Source organism: Canis lupus, chromosome 1, assembly GCF_011100685.1.
Source record: "Canis lupus familiaris isolate Mischka breed German Shepherd chromosome 1, alternate assembly UU_Cfam_GSD_1.0, whole genome shotgun sequence".
Taxonomy (NCBI): Eukaryota; Metazoa; Chordata; class Mammalia; order Carnivora; family Canidae; genus Canis; species Canis lupus.
In genome coordinates, this window is record NC_049222.1 from 47,145,815 (window position 1) to 47,164,774 (window position 18,960).

The 18,960-nt window shown below is 39.1% G+C and overlaps 1 protein-coding gene across 10 annotated transcripts in view; it reads left to right on the forward strand.

The window, feature by feature from the left end:
• ARID1B (AT-rich interaction domain 1B) overlaps nt 1-18,960 on the forward strand; it is a 435,055-nt gene that overhangs the window by 293,168 nt on the left and 122,927 nt on the right. For all 10 annotated transcript variants that reach the window (XM_038526412.1, XM_038526413.1, XM_038526417.1 and 7 more), the window contains one exon: nt 15,447-15,690. In XM_038526412.1, coding sequence (XP_038382340.1) covers nt 15,447-15,690 — 244 coding nt within the window. The remainder of the gene's footprint in view (nt 1-15,446; nt 15,691-18,960) is intronic.

Here is an 18,960-nt window from a genome sequence, read left to right on the forward strand (position 1 = left end):
TGGCACTTTTGTGGGACCCATTTAACTAGAAGTACTTGTGTCTGTATTTATCTCTTTGAAAGGATTAGGTTGTTAGGCTGGTGCCTGTTGTATCAAAAATCCACACTATTGAAATCAATATTTATATTTTTGCTTTATTCTACTTATCTATTACCAAGTTTTAAATTTTCCTTCAAGCATCTTACTCAAGTATATACAAAACAGACTTGCTAATGGAGACCATGGGGAAAATTCTATTAAAAATCTAAGCCTTATAGGGGTGCCTGGGTGGCTCAGTTAGTTGCATGTTTGTTGATATCAGCTCAGGTTATAATCTCAGAGTCGAGGAATCAAGCCCCACATCAGGCTCCATCCTCAGCACAGAGTCTGCTTGTCCCTCTCCTTCTACTACTTCCCCACACATGTGCATCCTCTCTTGCTCTCGCTCACTCGCTTTCTCTTTCTAAATAAATAAATAAAATCTTAAAAAAAAACTTAGCCTGAAAAAATGTGAAAACTATGCATATGAGCATTAATTAGTTTGTCCAACTTTCTCTTTGATTTCCTTCCCATATACACTTGCAATGTTTTCACATCTATTCTGAAGATACTAATATGATTTCATGCTACTACTATTCATCTGTTACCCATTCTTTGAATGGGCCTTTTTTAAAGTTTAAAGTTATGCCTTTAGAGTGGGCATAAATTAATATTCTGTTCATTATTGCTGTGGCTCTGTATGAAAGACTGTTCAAATCTCCAGGGTCCCCCTTTGTTTTGTTTCTTTTGCAAAAGAAGCTTCAGCATTTTTTAAAGTGGTATCTGCTCAAGTACAAAGAAAGAAAAAAATTCTTCCAGATCTGATCACCTAAAATAATTACTGTTACCATTGTCTTGAGTATCAGTTGATACCTCTTAGGCATTAAAAAAGACACACATGTATTTTTTATATGTACACATAAATGCATATATATTCATATAATATTTTATATATTTTACATCAAGGAGATCATGTATTCTGTGGTTACCTGATTTTCACTCAATACTCTTTTCAATAAAAATTATATTTTAATATGTATTTTTAATAATTATTATATATTTTAAATAATCCACTACTATGTTGACCATTAGATGGTTTCTAACTTTTTTTTTTTGCCATTTTTTTAACATCTAGTTTTCTTGTTACTTCTTTTTTTTTTTAATTTTATTTATTTATTCATAGAGACACAGAGAGAGAGAGAGAGAGAGAGGCAGAGACACAGGCAGAGGGAGAAGCAGGCTCCATGCAGAGAGCCTGACGTGGGACTCGATCCAGGATCTCCAGGATCATGCCCTGGGCTGCAGGCGGCGCTAAACCGCTGCGCCACCAGGGCTGCCCTCTTGTTACTTCTTTTTAAATTTATCCCCACATTATGTGATATAATAAAAATTATGATGGTTAATATTTATTAAATAGATTATTAAGCTCAACTTATGCTTTATTAGGCCTAAGTTATTAAGATCAGTTCTCTCCATGTCTTTGAGACAAAGATCCATTTTATAGATGGAAAACTGAGGCTTGGATATGTTAATCCACTTGCCTGGTCTATACCACTAGGAAGTGATGGAGCAAAGACCTGAACACAGCTTCACAGCCTGGGATGACTACCTTTTCCAATCCCTTTTTGGCATTCAGTGTTTATCATTGGTAACATTACATTCTGAAGGCTATTTATTTAATGTAATATTGATTGTTAATGTAACTATTTACCTGACACATAATTATCTGGTAAATATTTGTTACGAAAAATGGAAGGATGCATTCATGCCCCTATTTGCTCATCCTATTTTTATAAGTGAGATGATTTTCTAGAAGTCATTTGCAAATTCTTTATCCTGGTCTCAAAATGTAATTTACAAAGAGTGGTTAAAAAACACCAAACCGTGTGTCTGAAATGTGTGTATATTTATATGTGCATGTAGGCATTTATATTTTCAGCAACTGGTTATTGAGCATAAGCTTAATGCTTATTCATAATTATATCTAATCATCACCTTAGCATACGTGATATTTTCCCTGTTTCTTGGGTGGTGAATCTGAGGCTCAGTGAGGTTTAAGTACCTTGTCTGCAATTGGGTGAAGCAATGATAGGGACAGGACTTGATTCCAGACTGCTCTTCTTACTCCAGAATTCGTATTGGAACTGCTCCATTATTACTGTAAACCTACGTTCTGATAAATATTTAATGAGCACTTACTGGTGGTAGGCATCATGCTTGGTGCCTTATGTATAGCAACTTATTGAACTCTCCCATCAAACTATGAGGCCATTATTTTTATCATTCTCCAGCTACCTACAGATGAGGGGTGGAGGGGTAGAGGCTTGTGGGGCTACGTTATTTGCCAGAGCCCTTGGAATTTGCTAAAGAGAGGCTGGGTTAGGGTCAGCTGTGTGGTTTCAGAACCCAGATTCTTTGTAACCACCATGGTCCACATCTGAAAAGATCACTGCTTGATACAATATAAAGGTTAAAAAGAAAAACAACTAAAATTAATGAATGCCTTTAAAAAAGCAAGTTTCATTAGAGGAGGGGAATCTGATGTAGAGATTTGGAAGACTCTATGGCACCTTCCAGGGATATGACTGGAGTTTAAATCCAATTTTATTTCAAAACTTATGATTTACTGAGATAAAAGAGGAATTAGGCTTGCACATCAGGTTACTGAAGTCCTTTCCCTGTTTAGAAGTTTAGGAAAGCAAAGGGAATGTGAATTTTACCATTCTGCCTTTTGAAATCCTGTGTCTTAATCTATTTATGCTGACTTTCAGACTGCTAGTAGTGGACTCCAGTGCCCATGAGAGAAAACCTTTCTTGTGGGCCCTGGAATGTGTTCCAAGTGACAGGATAATTACTCGTAAGTGTGAGGCTCAGTAACACTATTGCAGGCGCATAAATGGCACTGTTGAGAGGTCACGTGTTTGAGGGTGCAACGTGCTGGCCTCCCAGACCTAATTCAGGCCTTATTGATGATGACATTTGTAGTAGTAGTAGTATCACCATCATCATTATTGGTATATGCAGGTTTCTCCCTGAAACCCTGAATAGGTTTATGACTACCTCCTTTTGAGAAGCAGTTTTTGAAGTAATAGGTTATAAAATGGTTATATGCTCTTAGGAAAAATTATCATGTAAAATTGCTCTTGAGTGCTAGCACTTGAGGTGTTAAGTGACCGGCTGCCCCTGTACATAGATGGAAAAGGACTCATTTTGGAAACCTCTTATCGAAGTGAGTCTGTGAATCATACCTGAAAATAAGAAAAATTCATGTTTTTGAGTTTGACTTTTGAGGGAGGTACTGAATATGTTGTAGTTCATTTTAAAATATAAAAATAGTCTTCACAAAACATTTCCATCTATAATGTAGTCTGGCTACTCTTGTAAAAAAATTATCTGGATTCTCTACTTTTTTCCCTAAATTAACTCAGAAGTCTTAAAAATAATTTCTGTGAAACCATAAAAATTTTGGATTGCTTTTATATTGAAGCCATTAGACTATTTAATTTTTTTTAAGATTTTATTTATTTATTCATGAGAGACACAGAGAGAGGCAGAGACACAGGCAGAGGGAGAAGTAGGCTCCATGCAGGGAGCCCGACGCGGGAATCAATCCTGGAACTCCAGGATCATGCCCTGGGCTGAAGGCAGGAGCTAAACTGCTGAGCCACCCAGGGATCCCCTAGACTATATAATTTTAATGTATCTTTAAATACTGTAAAAATAACTCATTCATAGATACTTTGACATTATTGTTGATGAGGAGATCATCATTCAAAGAAGGAAAATGGAAATTGAGCTGATGTCGCCTTAGTATTTATTGTATCGTTAATTCTATTTTTATTTTTTAAAATTCTATTTTTAACTTATTCTTTAAAACCAGAGTGATTTGAATCCTGTGTCTAATATATAACTTGGCATCAGGAAATCATATTTTAAAAGTGATGTCCTTCACAGTTTCCTTATCATTTGCTTTATTCATTATATTGACCCACTGACAAAATAAGCATGTAATCCCCACTTGACAACTGAATAAAAGATTAAGTTGTCTTGCACCCAGCTTCTGACCCCTTTACATCCAGCACTTTCTACTGCAGCAGAGTCCTCCCTCTTGCTAACATTTTGTTATTTGTGACTCTTAGTCATTATGAGTGTTTTTATCATTCTGCGGATAGTCACTTTCCTATACTAGAATATTTGATATAACCTCATTGATAGAAATACTGTAGAAAGTCTGTATTCATGAACAGAGTGCAGGCGGTCCTTGTCTTACTCATTAAAAAGCTTAGGAGTGATCAATCCAGCCAGGGCACCTGAGAAATGGAAAAAACTGGCCCTTCTGTTCCTTCCCATCTCTTTTGGGTTGCTACTTTTGAGGCTTTCATTTTAAAACCCAATTCCTATCCCTTACTGGATGTGGTTTTAGAGCCTGCAGAGCCCTTGTCACTACCCACTGGGATGACAAGTGGGAGAGGAACGCTCTCCCTCCTCCCAGCTACTGCCTGTGGCCTCCCGGTTCCCTTGCACTGGACCCCGTTCCACACCGTTCAGGCTCTCTCTCCCATGGCCTCTCCCTGTGATTCACAATCACGATAGCTCACACTTACTGGCATTGTACTCCACCAGCCCTTTTACCTACAATTTCTCATTTAATTCTCACAACAACTCTCTTGGGCAGGTCCTAGGATTTCCCCCAGTTTATAGATGAGCAAAGCAAAGCACAGAAAGGTGAACTGTGTTGCCTGGTCCTACTTACTAAGTGTGGCAAAGCTCGAGTTTGAATTTTAGTCCTCTTAGGCCAGGGCTTCCACTGTGGAACATGCTAACAGTCATTCAATAGCCCCGGCCATTCTGCAGGAGGTAAATGTGGCTTGGCATCATGGGGGAGGCAGCTGTGCAGCTTGAACTGGTGTCCGTGGCAGAGCAGCCTTACCAAGATGGGAGTGCATGGCTCTCGGACGGAAGTATGGCTTCCCCAAGCAAAGAATGCAAAGGTTCATTTCAGGTTAGACTCGGTTGCTGAGGTTTTAGCTGCCGTCCACGGTAGCATGTCGGCTCTCCTGAAGGGAGAAAGGACCGCGACATTGTTCTACCTTCTCTCTCCCTACTTCCCTTCTGATCCAGGACTGCTACACCCCCCCCCCCCCCCCCCCCCCACCACCACCGCTGGGCTTTGCATACTGCTCCTGCTCTGGACTGTCTGCATTTCTGCTACCATGTTGGTGGTTCACTACTCTCTTGCCGTGTCTCCTATATTGATTAGATTTCACGGCATTGGGTTTTTTGGTTTGTTTTCTATCAGCATTGTTTGTGACATACTAATATTTTTAACTCTAGCGCATTCAATCTCATGGCTGTGAATACATCTCTAATTTATGTTGCTGGAGAATTAGATAGTCTCCAGTTTTTGTTGTTGCAGTACTGAAACAATGTTTTTCTGCATGTATAGGCCTCCTTATGTACATATGCCAGAGTACACACTTAGGAGTGGACTTCCTGGGTCATTAGATAAAAGCACCTTCAGCCTTACGATGTGCTTACAAATTTTGTCCAAAGTGGTTATACTAATTTATATTCCCACTAGCTGTGCCTGGAAAAGCATTAAGTGCATATTTTCCTCTCTCCAATATTTTTTAATTATGAAACTTCAGTTGGAAGTATTATTTCATTTGTCGTGGGGTTTTTTTCCATTTATTGTTGATAAGAATATCATCTAATCATCTTACAAAGAAACTTCACCACAAGAAGTATATAAGAGAAATACTAGGGCAGCCCAGGTGGCTCAGTGGTTTAGCTCCTGCCTTCAGCCCGGAGCATGATCCTGGAGACCTGGGATCAAGTCCCATATCGGGCTCCCTGCATGGAGCCTGCTTCTCCTTCTGCCTGTGTCTCTGCCTCTCTCCGTCTTTCATGAATAATAAAAATAATCTTAAAAAAAAAAGAGAGAGAAATACTAAAAGACATATATGAGAGAAATAACTGCCTTGGCCATGCAAAAATCAGTGGAGATAGGACAGTTCTGCCTTACAAAAGAATCCCAAATAATAAACGTAGAAGGAATGAAGGAACTAGAAAATCAGCATTGGAACACCTTGCGACAGGCAGGGTCCACTGACAAATGCTAAAATTGTGGGCAAAACTTGAAGGAGAAACAAGATACTTGCATTGCTTCAAATTATGTTCCCCCAAATGTTAACTTATTCTGTACAATTTTAACATACACTCACAAATTCTTTGTTACTCATCTAGGAGGTAGAACTTACTTCCCCTTCTTTGGGTGTGAGCTAGACCTAATGCCTCCCTTCTTGTGAATAGGATATAGAAAGGGGAAAAATAGCTTGACCATGGAGAAATCTGGCAGACACCACTTTCACCAAGTGATCAAGGTTGACCTCACCTCTCCTAAGTCCTGCCTCTGTCATACCATGATAGGATGCCTTGTAGATGACACTTTATGTCTGCGATATTCTTCCCTGAAGTCTGTAAGCTCAGCCTCATCATGAGAAAACACCAAACATGCACAAATTGAAGAATGAATGTGCAATGGTTACGTGCAATGTTAAGACGAGGCATACTGGGTGAAGGAGTGCATAAGAAGAACACCCAGAACTCTGCCAGTTTCGTTTAAGTCTAAAGTTACTTCAAAATAAAAAGTTTTTTAAAATCCAATGAGGGATTAGGACAAGTATGTCTGTTCGTCCGGTTCCCGTGAACAGAGAAAATGTCAAAACAACTAAGTTTTAGTATTGTCGTATAAGTAAAACTTCCCTTTATTCCATGTAGACTCAGTACAATCTGTGAGTTGTGTGTTTTTCTATTTGTTTTTTTAAGTTGCTAATTTATTTTCAGTTCCTATAGGTCTTACTATTTTAAAGTATTTCATTGCTATATACTGAAGAAATAAGTGTCTCCTGAGGGTTCATGCCTTTTTGTTTTTAAGTTTTATTTTCAGAATTTCTACGTGCTAAGCATTGTACTTCTAAGATAAACAGTAGTTTTTTACCATGAGACATGCAAAAGTTGGTGTTGATTGCTTTTCTGTTATAAAGATTTATGATATGCTTTCAGCAATAAAAACTGGTATCAGTAGACAAACTCTAAATCTTACATATTTACAGATCTTGTTAGTTTGTCAATTTGCTTTCAAAGCACATGGGTCATTCATACCTTACAGTTTCATACCTGACTTTGATATTTGTAAAGCACAAACCCGTAAACCCTTACCCCTCCTCCTGCATGTAACTAGCTGGTTCTCCCCCTACGTGTCTTAGGACTTGTCACCAACGGTTTTGGAGTAGGCTATCTAGAAAATAGAATCTGTTGAAGCCAAATGTTACTCATAATGAGTTTTTTAGACACTGTTGTGCTGTTTTAAGGGTCAAGTATGTATTTCAATTCATTTCTGCATTGATTCTTACATACAACTGAAATAAGCAGGGCAACTGTGTAGACTCCCCGAATTCCTGCAATCTAGGAAAAACACCCATGACTAACCTAGGCTGTGGTTACTGAGGCATTTGCTGCAATCACTGTTGTTCCTTTATTTGTTAAATTTTATGTAATGCTAAAATACATGGATCTTTAACCATTTACAAATTTATTAAGTAAAAAAAAAATTTATTAAGTAGTATCCATAATTTTAATCATGTTATGAAAGCATTCTTTGTATGTAAACACTTGAAAACATGTTTTTTTTTTTTCTTTAAAAATGTTTAAGATTTCTCTCCTGGCATTCTTCTGCATTCCTTTTCCTCCTTGATAATATTACAAGTCACCCATTAGACCTCTGTTGGCTCCCTGGCTCCTAAAAATGTTAGTCCATGTTGCTCAGCGTCCAGGGACAGAAGTGGTTCACAGCAGCCCTCGTCCCCCGTCTCTCAACCTTTCTCCTAGCTCCCCAGCATGCTTATCTTCCTGGCTCCCACCATGGTATCCCTCCCTGAGCTCTTGCCTTTCCACATTGTTCCCTGTGCCTCTAGTCCTCTGCCCAGCACTTGTACAGAGGGCACATGTTCACTCTGGTCCGGACCCACTCAGACTGCAGCCCCAGGGCCAGCATGCGCCAGCTGAGGACACCCCTTTCTGGATTCCACTCACTTACTAATGCACCTCTCCGACTCAGAATTCCTTCCTTTCCTAAGAATTCATCTGTTTAGCTGTTTGTCTCTTTTCATTGAGACTCTGTGAGAGAGGGACATTGAAGAGTACAGAATCACAGTCCAGGCCAACATTTAAATATCAAGTGTCATTCACATGTAAAAATGGCCTTCTACCTTTGCCCCACCTCTTCTCACCCATCCCATAGCTTCATCTGCAAACCTTAGTGCATGCCCCAGAAGGAAGTCTCTCCCCAAATTATTCATTATTTTCACTTTATTATGTAGCTTGAATCTCACTGGTTGTCATTTGTATTAATAAATATATTCTTTAAGATGCCATTGCTCTTAGAATAATGAAGGGCCAGCAGTTATTCACATGAGTCTTTTTTGTGTGTTTTCAGCATTGACTGACTTGGGCTTTGGCTTGAGGTTAGGAAGGGTCTGGAGGCTCTTGGCTATGTTGGACCATGAAATCAGTCAAACACCTTTTTTTGTTCTCTGTAGGAACAAGAGATTGGAGCTAATTAGATACTGTAGTTTCACCATATAAGAAAAATATACATGATATATATGGTACTTTAGAAGGTGCTAAATCAATGGTAGTGACAGTTGTTGTTGCTAAAAACTCATGATGGTTATGTTCATCATTATTTTCATTTGTGAGCACAGGCCTAGGAGTGTAACCAAGCAGGATAATGTTATTCCCAGATGAAAGTTAATCCCAAACTCCATACAATGAAAAGAAAACTATAAATGAAATTTCTTACCAAATAATTTTTATGTTCAAGACTGCCCACACTGTGTTAAAGGGTCTGTTCATTGTTCTTCCTAGCCTACATAACATCTTGAGACTGTTGTTAATAGTGGAAGAACAGAGAATCTCCCTGGGCAGAGTTCAAAAACTGAGAATAATTTAGGATCCCCTTGGGGCTTCTGCAATGGAAAAAAAATTCCCTTACATGATGCATATTTCATATTTATATTGTTTACCACGTCTAAATTTAGAATGGCAGTGCATTTCATATCAGAGTTCTAATTCAAGGACCTTTGAGGCTAGCTTCTATTTTAGGTGCTGATTTTGAAAAATCAAAGGAAATCTAAACATTTTTCACAATTTTTGCTTATGATAGTTTGCTTAACTCTGAATCCCACTTTTGTAAAGTATCAGTTTAGTTGATTACCCTGTAAATGTCCCATTAAAATGAGAGTTACCCATAATGGAATCTTGGCTTGAGAAAAGGAAAGCAGTTCTTGGCTATATCATTACAATGAATTTTGACTCATGAATTTTCTTTGCATTTATCCTTGGCTTTGGCTGGGGGTTTGTCATTTGTGGAGCTTGTGACTATGTTTAAATTAACATCAAACACTTTTTTTTTTCCAGTTGGCCTCATATATCTTAAGGCTATGTGTTGTATATATTGTCACGTACAATGAAGAGATAAATATTTGTTATTTGGACATGTTTAAATAGAAAGTGATATATATAACTTGGAAAGAAGATGCTTTTAGAGCCTCACAATTACTGCTTTGAAGGATTTTTTTCATGGATTCTGTTTTTCTGTGCCTTTGCATTTTTTTTATTCGTTTAGACAGGAGGCCTAAGCTTTTAACTCATTCGCTGTCTAGACAAATGAAAGCAGCAGGGACTTTTTGGGTTGCACACAGGTTTGTGCCGAGAAGAAACCTGCAAACATCATAGAGATTGAACAGAGTCACTGTGAGGTTTTTCCTTTTGTATATATGTCAGTCCAATTATTGACTTAATTCTAATATCAATTTCAAGGTGTATTTGTATCACATGTCCAGAATGATGGTTCTAAAGTAAAGTTGGAAGGGATGAGATGATTTCACAGTGTGTGAAGTATCAGTTTCTAAAGAACTAGGCAATCTAATGAGGGTGGGGGTGGTTAGCCTCAGGGATGCTAATTGGAAACAGGGGGCCAAGAATTCATTGCTAAATTTTGATAGTGAAGTCAGTAGTTTTCACTAGAGCACTTCTGGTAAATATTTAGAAAGATTTGCATGTGCTAGCTTACTTTGTGTGGTATTTGCAGCTGTATTTTACCACAAAGCATATAAATTCAGTGACATTCACAGTGACCAGTCAAATCTATCTTTTCTTCAGTACCGCACCTGGGCAAGGAATCATGCTGTCCTTAAGAAAGTTAGGGTCTAGTTGGAGAGAGAAAAAGAAAAAGAAAAAAAAAATGCATGCCTGAATTTGGCACTCTATATTCTGAAAAGGAGAAGAGACACTATTCCCACTTTTGAAGAAGACTGAGAGACTTTTTAAAAGACCATTGAACTGGCATTTTAACCTGTGCGTCAAGCCCATGGGAAGTCACAGTGAGAAATCATTAACTGTATCCTATTAAAATCCTTAAACAAGAGACCTGAACTAGTCTCATTGATTGAAATATCTTCTCTGTTTCTAATTCAGTGTTTATCCTCATGCTCTCTTGGGGCACTTCTGAGCAAGAGATGCCCAAATGTGTGCGCTGCTCTGCAGCTCTCTATCAGAGACTGATCTAATGCTATCAGCTAATTGTATTGAGGACCACAGCTTAGAGTATTTTGGAGTTGATTTGGTTTTTTAAAAACCCACTTATTTAATTAAACAAGGGAGTAAGATTTTCTGACTTATTCCCAGGTCTTTGAGACAGTAAGACATCACCAGCATTGACGGAATTTATCCTTTAGGAAGCTAACTTCCTGGATAAACTGAATAGTATCAAAACCAAAGATCCCTCTTGGTGTAGTAAAGTCACAGCATATTAACAATATTTTTAGGGAGGATCATATACAATATGTAGACGTGAGAGAATATTTATATTTAATGTATGTCTGTTTCACATCTATGTGAAAATGCCTTCTGTGCTCCTGGTTCACAGCGTGTTCCATATACATTCCTCTGCCATGCCCTTCCCCACCCTGTCCCTTTGTATTGAATCAGGAACATATTTGTGCTCTACGTTAATTCATAAGTGTTTCTCTTGTCAGAGTCTTGATAGGATTGTTACTGCTCCCCGGTGGCATTTCATTCCAAGTGCAGTGAAATCTCTTGTACTTGTCACTTGGATTAGAATGGAAATTTTACATGGGCAGAGGGTGGAGAGATGATGGTTACAGAGGGAAAGTCTTTACAAGGAACTTTCATTTAAATTAAATTTTAAGTGAAACAAGCTTTTCTTTTTTAAGGCATTGATTTTCTAAAGATAAATTAACCATCGACGGTAGAAGCTATATTATTTTTGGTGTACTGGAAAGTTTTAAATATCCTGAGTGATGTCAGATACTGAAAACCCAACCTAAGAGCAAGATTTTACTTACTCAGACCGTCCTGGCAAAATCCTGAATTTACTGTGTACAAGCCCATGAGGTCATCCCCTCACCCGTCACTCCATCAATACAAAGGAAAGATGCAAGGAATACTGTGGGGCAGGGGACTCTAGCCCCTTAAAAGAGTCCTCCCTGCAATTACCTTACCTGCCAGCTTTCCAGCAAGATAAATGGAAGCACTGTAGCTTGAAGGTGCCTTGGTTAGAATGAGATGCAGTAAGGTCTCTCTGTTCTTTACAGGCATCATAGATCTGATAGTACTTATAAAAGAAGAATAGAGTTGGTGCCCTGCTGACTAAATTGTCCTCTAGAGGAGTATTAGTTACAGAGCTTCTTTGTTAAGTAGGCTGAATGTTTAAACCACTGTTGAACTTCTTTTATTAACATGTTTTAAGATAGCTATACATATGGATACCCTAAGTGTCTGCAGGGCGGGAATATTTCTCTATAATTTACATATAAAAGTTATGTGTATGTATAATAGTAATATAGAAATTATATCTTTTTATTACTCTTCTGTTACACTGAGTCTAGTCAGCGCTGAAATTCTGATGACATGTGAACACTAAGAAAGCCACCGTTTTTATATTTTTCTCTTGGTATTTCCTTGATCAGCTTGTTGAATAACAGAAACGTTTTTCATGCTTTTGCAGCTTGAATGAAGCCTTCTTAACACCCATCCGTGTCACTTGTTCAACCATAACTTGGAATTTTAAGGGAGGACAGGGATGGAATTTATAGGTCGTGTGGAGAATTTTACAAATTTCCAAGTAACCATTTGTTTTTTTGTTTTTGTTTTTTTATGAAGAAAGATTTGCATGAGATTATTTAATTTGAAATAATGGCGTTTAAAAAAATCTATGTCAAGCCTTTTCTGTCTAATCCCATATGCAGTATAATAAAAGATAATGGTTTTATATCTAGTTATCTACCTTTTTTTTTTTCCTCTAAAGAAGCATCAGATCCTACTCCACCCCCCAGCTGATTGTTGTCTGATTGGCCCTTGGTTTATTAGTGATACACATTTGTTAGGTATTAACGTGTCTACACAGGGAGCCCGCCAGCCATCCTCACTGGGGGCTCCGTGGGTTATTCTGACACCTTCAGAGTGCTGCACTCTCTGGCTTCCGTTCAGAATTTTCCAGGTGGATGCAGATGTGCAGCCAGACCGTATTTGGTGAAACTACAACAATTCCTGACACACAGTGTGTCATCCTGCAGTTCCACTGAGGCCTGTCTCTCTCTGATTTACCCCCAACGAAGAGGAAAAGGCAGAAGAGGTCATACCAGAAACACTGCTGCTCCTGGAATCAGGGATTGGCACACTTTTTCTGAAAGGGCCCGAGAGTAAATATTTTAGGCTTTGGGGGCCCCAGGGTCTCTGTCAGAGCCTCTGTTGCAGCCCCAAAGCAGCTGTGGACACTATCTAAAGGAACGGTGGGGATAGTGTTCCAGTAAAACGTTGCAGACGATGAAATTTGAATTGCAAGTATTTTTTCATAGATCACAAAATATTACTCTTGATTTTTTTTTTCCAGTCATTTAAAAATGTTTGGTTTGTGGGCAGAGCAAAAATTGGTCGGGTCCAGTGAGACCCCAGCCAGAGCTTGCAGGGGTGTGAAGAGCCCGCTGGGTGGGCCTTCACACTCCTGTGGGTTGCTTACATTAGGTTAGGGAGGGAGTGCCTCTGGATTTGGGATTTAGAGAATTATCCAGGGCCCAGCTCATCTCCCACACTCCTGCACCCATCCCTGCTCTGGGGCCTTGCAGAGCATGTGGGAATCAGCAGTCAGCCTGGGGAGGGAGGTTGGGACATGTGGAACTTGCCACAGTTTCTCTTTCAGACCACCCATGTGCGTGCATGTATACACTCTACCAGCTTTTGTTTCTAGAAACTCAGATAATCCCCTTGATTTCTGAAGTGTGAATATTTTCTACATTGTACGTAGCATGTCACTTGCTCAGTAACCTTCCTCCGCTTCTGATCCTGCTTTGCAAAGTTGTATTCAGTTTCAAAAGTCTGAATCCAACTCTTGTTGAACTGAGTAATGAAGTTAAATACAATGTTTGACCAGCTGACTGTGTGCAAAATCATGCAACTTTGTGTGCCCTGCGTAGACATGTTTGTATAGTTTTTTTTCTCTGAAGTCTGAAAAACGTGATCCCATTTGCCTCATTTCGTTGTGGAAATTTGATGATACTTTCTCTAGCGGTGATATGTTCAATCTGTGCTGTTAACCATTATGTTTGTTATTCATAAGCACAGTTATGGGACATTGAAGATTACTCTCTACTTAGAGGTTATTCTTCTTAGCATAAGAAATTTTTTCTTTTTCTGTAACATTCATTTTTCTGAGGTCTTCATAGCTATTTAGAATGTATTTTTAAATCTTTGGCAATTTTGCTGTTAAAAAAAGGGAGAAGTTAATCATATGAGACAGCAGATGGTTAACAGATAAACTTTCCAGGAGACTGGGATCCTAATCCTGAGTTTGCTTTGTGACATTAGGGGAGACCCTGAAGAGCTGTAACCAGCTGTACTTTACCTGGTCCCTTTTGTATCTCCTGGTCTAGATTCATTCTTTAGATCCTAAGCATCTACCTCCACCAGTTTCAAAGTCCTAGTTTCAGAAGTCCCAGGAGTAAGCAATGAGGTAAAATTAAACATTAATAAAGTTGAATGAGTAGAGGGTATAAATTAGAATTGCATATGCTTTGTAGACGATAACATAACCCAGCATTTCTGATCCCATTCTGCAGCATTTAGTCCTAGATCATCAGGACAAATAACTTTATACTGCAAGTCAGCCTTTAGAACCCTGCCAGCACTTGCTCTGGGCCCCCCATGGCTCTGCAGACTTCTAGTGACTTGGGAGTGCAGTCACTGTGCAGGCTGGTGCTCCTGACGGTGACCTGCTCTGGGCCCTGGTGTCACAGCAGTGAGGAAGGCCAGGCTCAAATCTCTCCTTTTTTCATTCTGACAAGGGTGTGGAAGTCTTTGTTCTCCTTTCTCCTCTCTCCTTCCATCATCTCCTTTAGTAAATGGTTCTGTCCTGAGTGGTGTAACCTTCAACAGTAACTGACTAGCTGGGCCTCAGTTTCTGTGTCTGTCAAATGGTGATTTCATTAACTGCCGTACGGAGCGTTAGGAACAAATTAGTTGGCATTAAAAATTGTTTAGCTTTAAAAGTGTTATTAAAAAGTAAGGGATGACAGGATATTATTTCTGTCAACATAACCTCAAAGGGATTTATTTGCACAATATCATACAAAAAAGTACATATCACTATTTCATTATAATGACGCAATTATTTAGAATGTAAGAATTTCTCACCACAAGGTTAAAATTTTGCTGTTCTTTGGGGTGCCTGGGTGGCTCAGTCAGTTGAGCATCCAACTCTTGGTTTCGTCTCAGGGTCATGAGATCAGCCCTATGTAGGGCTCCACACAGCACAGAGTCTGCTTGAGATTCTCTCTCTGCCTGTCCCACACCCTCTGCTTGCACATGGACACACCCTCTCAAATAAGTTAATAAAAATTTGCTATTCCATTAGAATATTAGAGTTTGAAATTAAAACAGTCCTTTCAGTGTTGACTCTGGATAGAAGGATCCAGAACAGTAGTTTTCAGTGTGTTGAAGCCACCATTCCATTCAGATGGTAAGTCACCACCTCAAGTGCTGTTTTCTGGGACTCAAAAGTAAGTGTGTCGGACTAGGTGCTGACAGCTTAGAGGAAAGCAGCCGGATGGCTTTAGGAAAGAAAGGTACAACTTTATTTACCTTAGGGCCAGAACAGCTCTTAGGGTGCAACTCACAAGAGACCTCCTGAAAGTCCTCTAATAACAAGTGGCCATGCTCTGAGTTTTGGGTATTATCTAGAAAAAACTGTCTCTGAAAGGAACATTGTTATGATTTTTAAATAGTTTTTTGGTCAGGAATGGGTCTAGGTATGTTACTTTATAAATATATGGTGTTCCTTTCTTTCTCAGGACCTGTCTGGCTCCATCGATGACCTCCCCACAGGAACAGAGGCCACCCTGAGCTCAGCAGTCAGTGCATCGGGGTCCACGAGCAGCCAAGGGGATCAAAGCAACCCGGCTCAGTCACCTTTCTCTCCACACGCATCCCCCCATCTCTCCAGCATCCCTGGGGGCCCATCGCCTTCTCCTGTTGGCTCTCCTGTGGGAAGTAACCAGTCACGATCTGGCCCGATTTCTCCTGCAAGTATTCCAGGTATTCATTTCTTTAATGATTATTATTTTACTCTGTAGTGAAGACAGACCTAGTGTTCATCAATAGTGACATACATTCCACTGCTTTTTTACTATTGAAAACTTGATGATAGGACCACGTACTAGAAGCTTAACTTTGTGAATTGTCACCAAAGCGTTTGAGAGTTCCAGTTCCTAAAAATAATCAACAATGAATATAAACAATTTCTCTGATATTTTTGGTTTGGACATTTACCTTATGCTAGAAAATTATTCTCAGCATATTTTGTTGTAATGACTCTGTTCAATAAGATGCTCTGTTGGTAAGTGCCACTGAGGTGAGATTGTGTACAAGAATTGGCTGTAGATCGTATGGTTCTATTTAATTTATGCTATAGCAGTTATTTTGTAACCCATGTTTTGTGTTTATGCTCACCTGTATTTTACTTGGGCCCACACACATCCAAGTCCTTGTTACTGATAGAAATGTACCTTCTAATTTTGATATGAGGAGTTCATGTTCCAGTTAACTCCCATTCAGTATTTCGGTGATCATACAACTTCTGTCTGTATCTTCAGCTTCCCTTATTATGTACGTAGGGTTATTTGTCTGTTTGTCCGTCGCGTCCAGCTTTCTTATGTCAACATTACCCATTTCTTTTATCAGCAAACTAAATGTAATTTTTTCCCTCGTAACTTTTGCTAACATGATCTAGGTGGCTGTCAGAAAGTACCTCTTACTAACCTATTAGAACTAATATTAAAGATAACTTTTCTGATAGTTTACTCTGTTGTCTTGAAGCATGGATGGTAGATTTACCCCTTATTCACATTTTATTTCTTTTATATTTAAAAAATGTTTATTATGGGATGTTTTATACATAAGCATAAGAACATGCTAATCGTGAGACATAACCATCAAAGAATACTCATTAACCCACTCTCCAGCTTAAGAATTGGAGTATGACCAGTGTTGTTGGTCCACCTTTGTGTTCCTCCCTTATCTTCAGGCTTCTTCCTCTCCTCTGCCTCAAATACTGTTTGAATATGTTTTTAGTGTTTCTTTTTGGAGTTTTTTTTGAAGAATTTTATTACAGAAATTCATAGGATATATATTATTAGTTTTGTTTAGTTTTGAGATTTATAGAAACGTACTTGTAGAAACATATTTAGCATGACTATATAATTTATCAACCAAGCTGAGACACGGGGGGCATGGAAAGGTCACTATTAATAATTACAGGACAACAAGCATAAACTAGGGAGGTTCTTGGCAAAACAGAAAATGTGGTTACCCCATTTGTACTACAAATGGTCTCCTAGAGTTTGCTTTTTTGACTAAATGTTCTGTTTCTAAGATTCATCCATATTTTAGATACAGCTATAATTTAGCACATTTGGATTAAGGCATTTTGATGTTAACCTTTTTTTCAAAAATATGTTTATACCCAAGAGATTGTAGTAAACCTGGATTTATCTGCTTTTAACATTTTTAAAGCTATGAATACTCTATATTTCAGAATTCCTTAGGCAGTTTTTGGTATTGAGATGGTTTTTGAAGCATCATCTGCCTACACATTAGAAAGTCATATGTAAACTACTGTATTTGTCAAGCAAGGACGCACTGCTTTCTAATTTGGATCAAAAGGACTTTTCTTAATAACTTCAATGAAAACTCTTCTGAGGTCTAAAGATACTGCAGTTTATCATTTAAAATTCCTGACACGGGTAGTTCACAATCTGATGATTTTCAGACATACGTGTATCATTCCATTGGGCATTTTGAAACTTCTTCCTCACTGTTTGGATTTTGATGCAGTGTGGAACACGTAACCCAACAAAAGAGCTCACTTTGGACACATGATAGCACAGACTATGGAGGAGGTAGCTCAGCAGGTAGAACTGCCTTCAGAGTCTGGTGCTTCGTTGTGTTATGTGCAGGGTTAAGTTGGTCAGCAGATGACGCCTCTGTTGACCTATTAACTCCACCTCAAGCGGGGCCTGTTCTTTACAGTTGCTGCAGGTGGGGACCAAACTGTGATTCTCTCTGCCAGCTTCTTAGGAAAGTAAGTTTTTAGAAAGCCTTCAGGTTTCTTGGAAATGTTGTTTAAAGCCTACAATTTGTTTTTAAACTTGGGTCAGAGATGCTAACCGCCCATGGCCTACATTTTCATGTCACCAGACAGTTCTAGGTCAGCTCCTCTGCATCTACGTGGTCCAGGGGAGAGATGACACAGCAAAAGTTCCACTTCTTGGGGGAGGAATGTTCTTCAAGTAGATTCATAACCAGGTGTGCTGAACGAGAAGCCATAGAGTGATGGAGTTGTATACAGTGTGGCAAATGGAACGTTCCTTTGATGTGTGTGTTATTTATTGTAAGGGGAATAACCTCGTGGGAGATCTGAACAACAGCTTCACCACTTGGTCACTCTTCTCCTGGGTGGAATCACAATAACATATCGGTAGGGATGGACTTTCATAATCCTCTGACCTCACCCCTCATTTTACTGCCACTTTAGCTGTGTCACGGTGGAAAAGCTTCGAAGCCTCTCTGCACCTCAGTTTATGCAGTTGCAAAGATAATAACCATATCTCTCAGGATTCCTGTTAAATTTAAATGTGCTGATGCACATAAAGCAGGCACGTGGTAAGCACTCTGCGTGTTAACTGTTGTGGTGGTTCCGGTTGTTGTTACTGGAGACCTAGAGGCTTGCCCACATGGTGACTGTCTGGAGCAGAACAGTTGGTTTGGGCAGCAAGTCTTCTGATTCGTAACCCATTGGAGCTCTTGTACACTTCAGAAGACATGCATATAAAGTTTCCAGTGATGACTTGCTGTTTACTAAGTTTACTCCTTAGGACTGCTTTGTGCCAGCCATGAAAGCATAATGTATTTTCACGAAGTTGAATCCATTTTTCTTCTAACTTGAAAAAAAAAAAAAAAAGATAGGTTAGTGATTGATCTTCTAGGGGATTAGGTCTGAGAAGGCCCAGGGGAGACCAGAAAATTGGGGTAGGGGCACAAGAATCTATACCCTTGCTTTATTTAGATCATAGATTTGACTCTTGTGGGATGTGATAAGCCGGCAGTCTAACATAAAATTTAACGATAGATGCAGTTTAAAATCCAGGATTATTTCTCACACTTTTGTATGTACCCAGACAGTATCAACTAACTGATCAGTATCACCCTCTCATTGGCCTTAGCCATTGCTACTAAGGACAAGAACACAGGCTGGAAGGGTAAATAGGAATGAAATTTGGGATGCTCTCCTGTGGGAAGTGGGGGGCA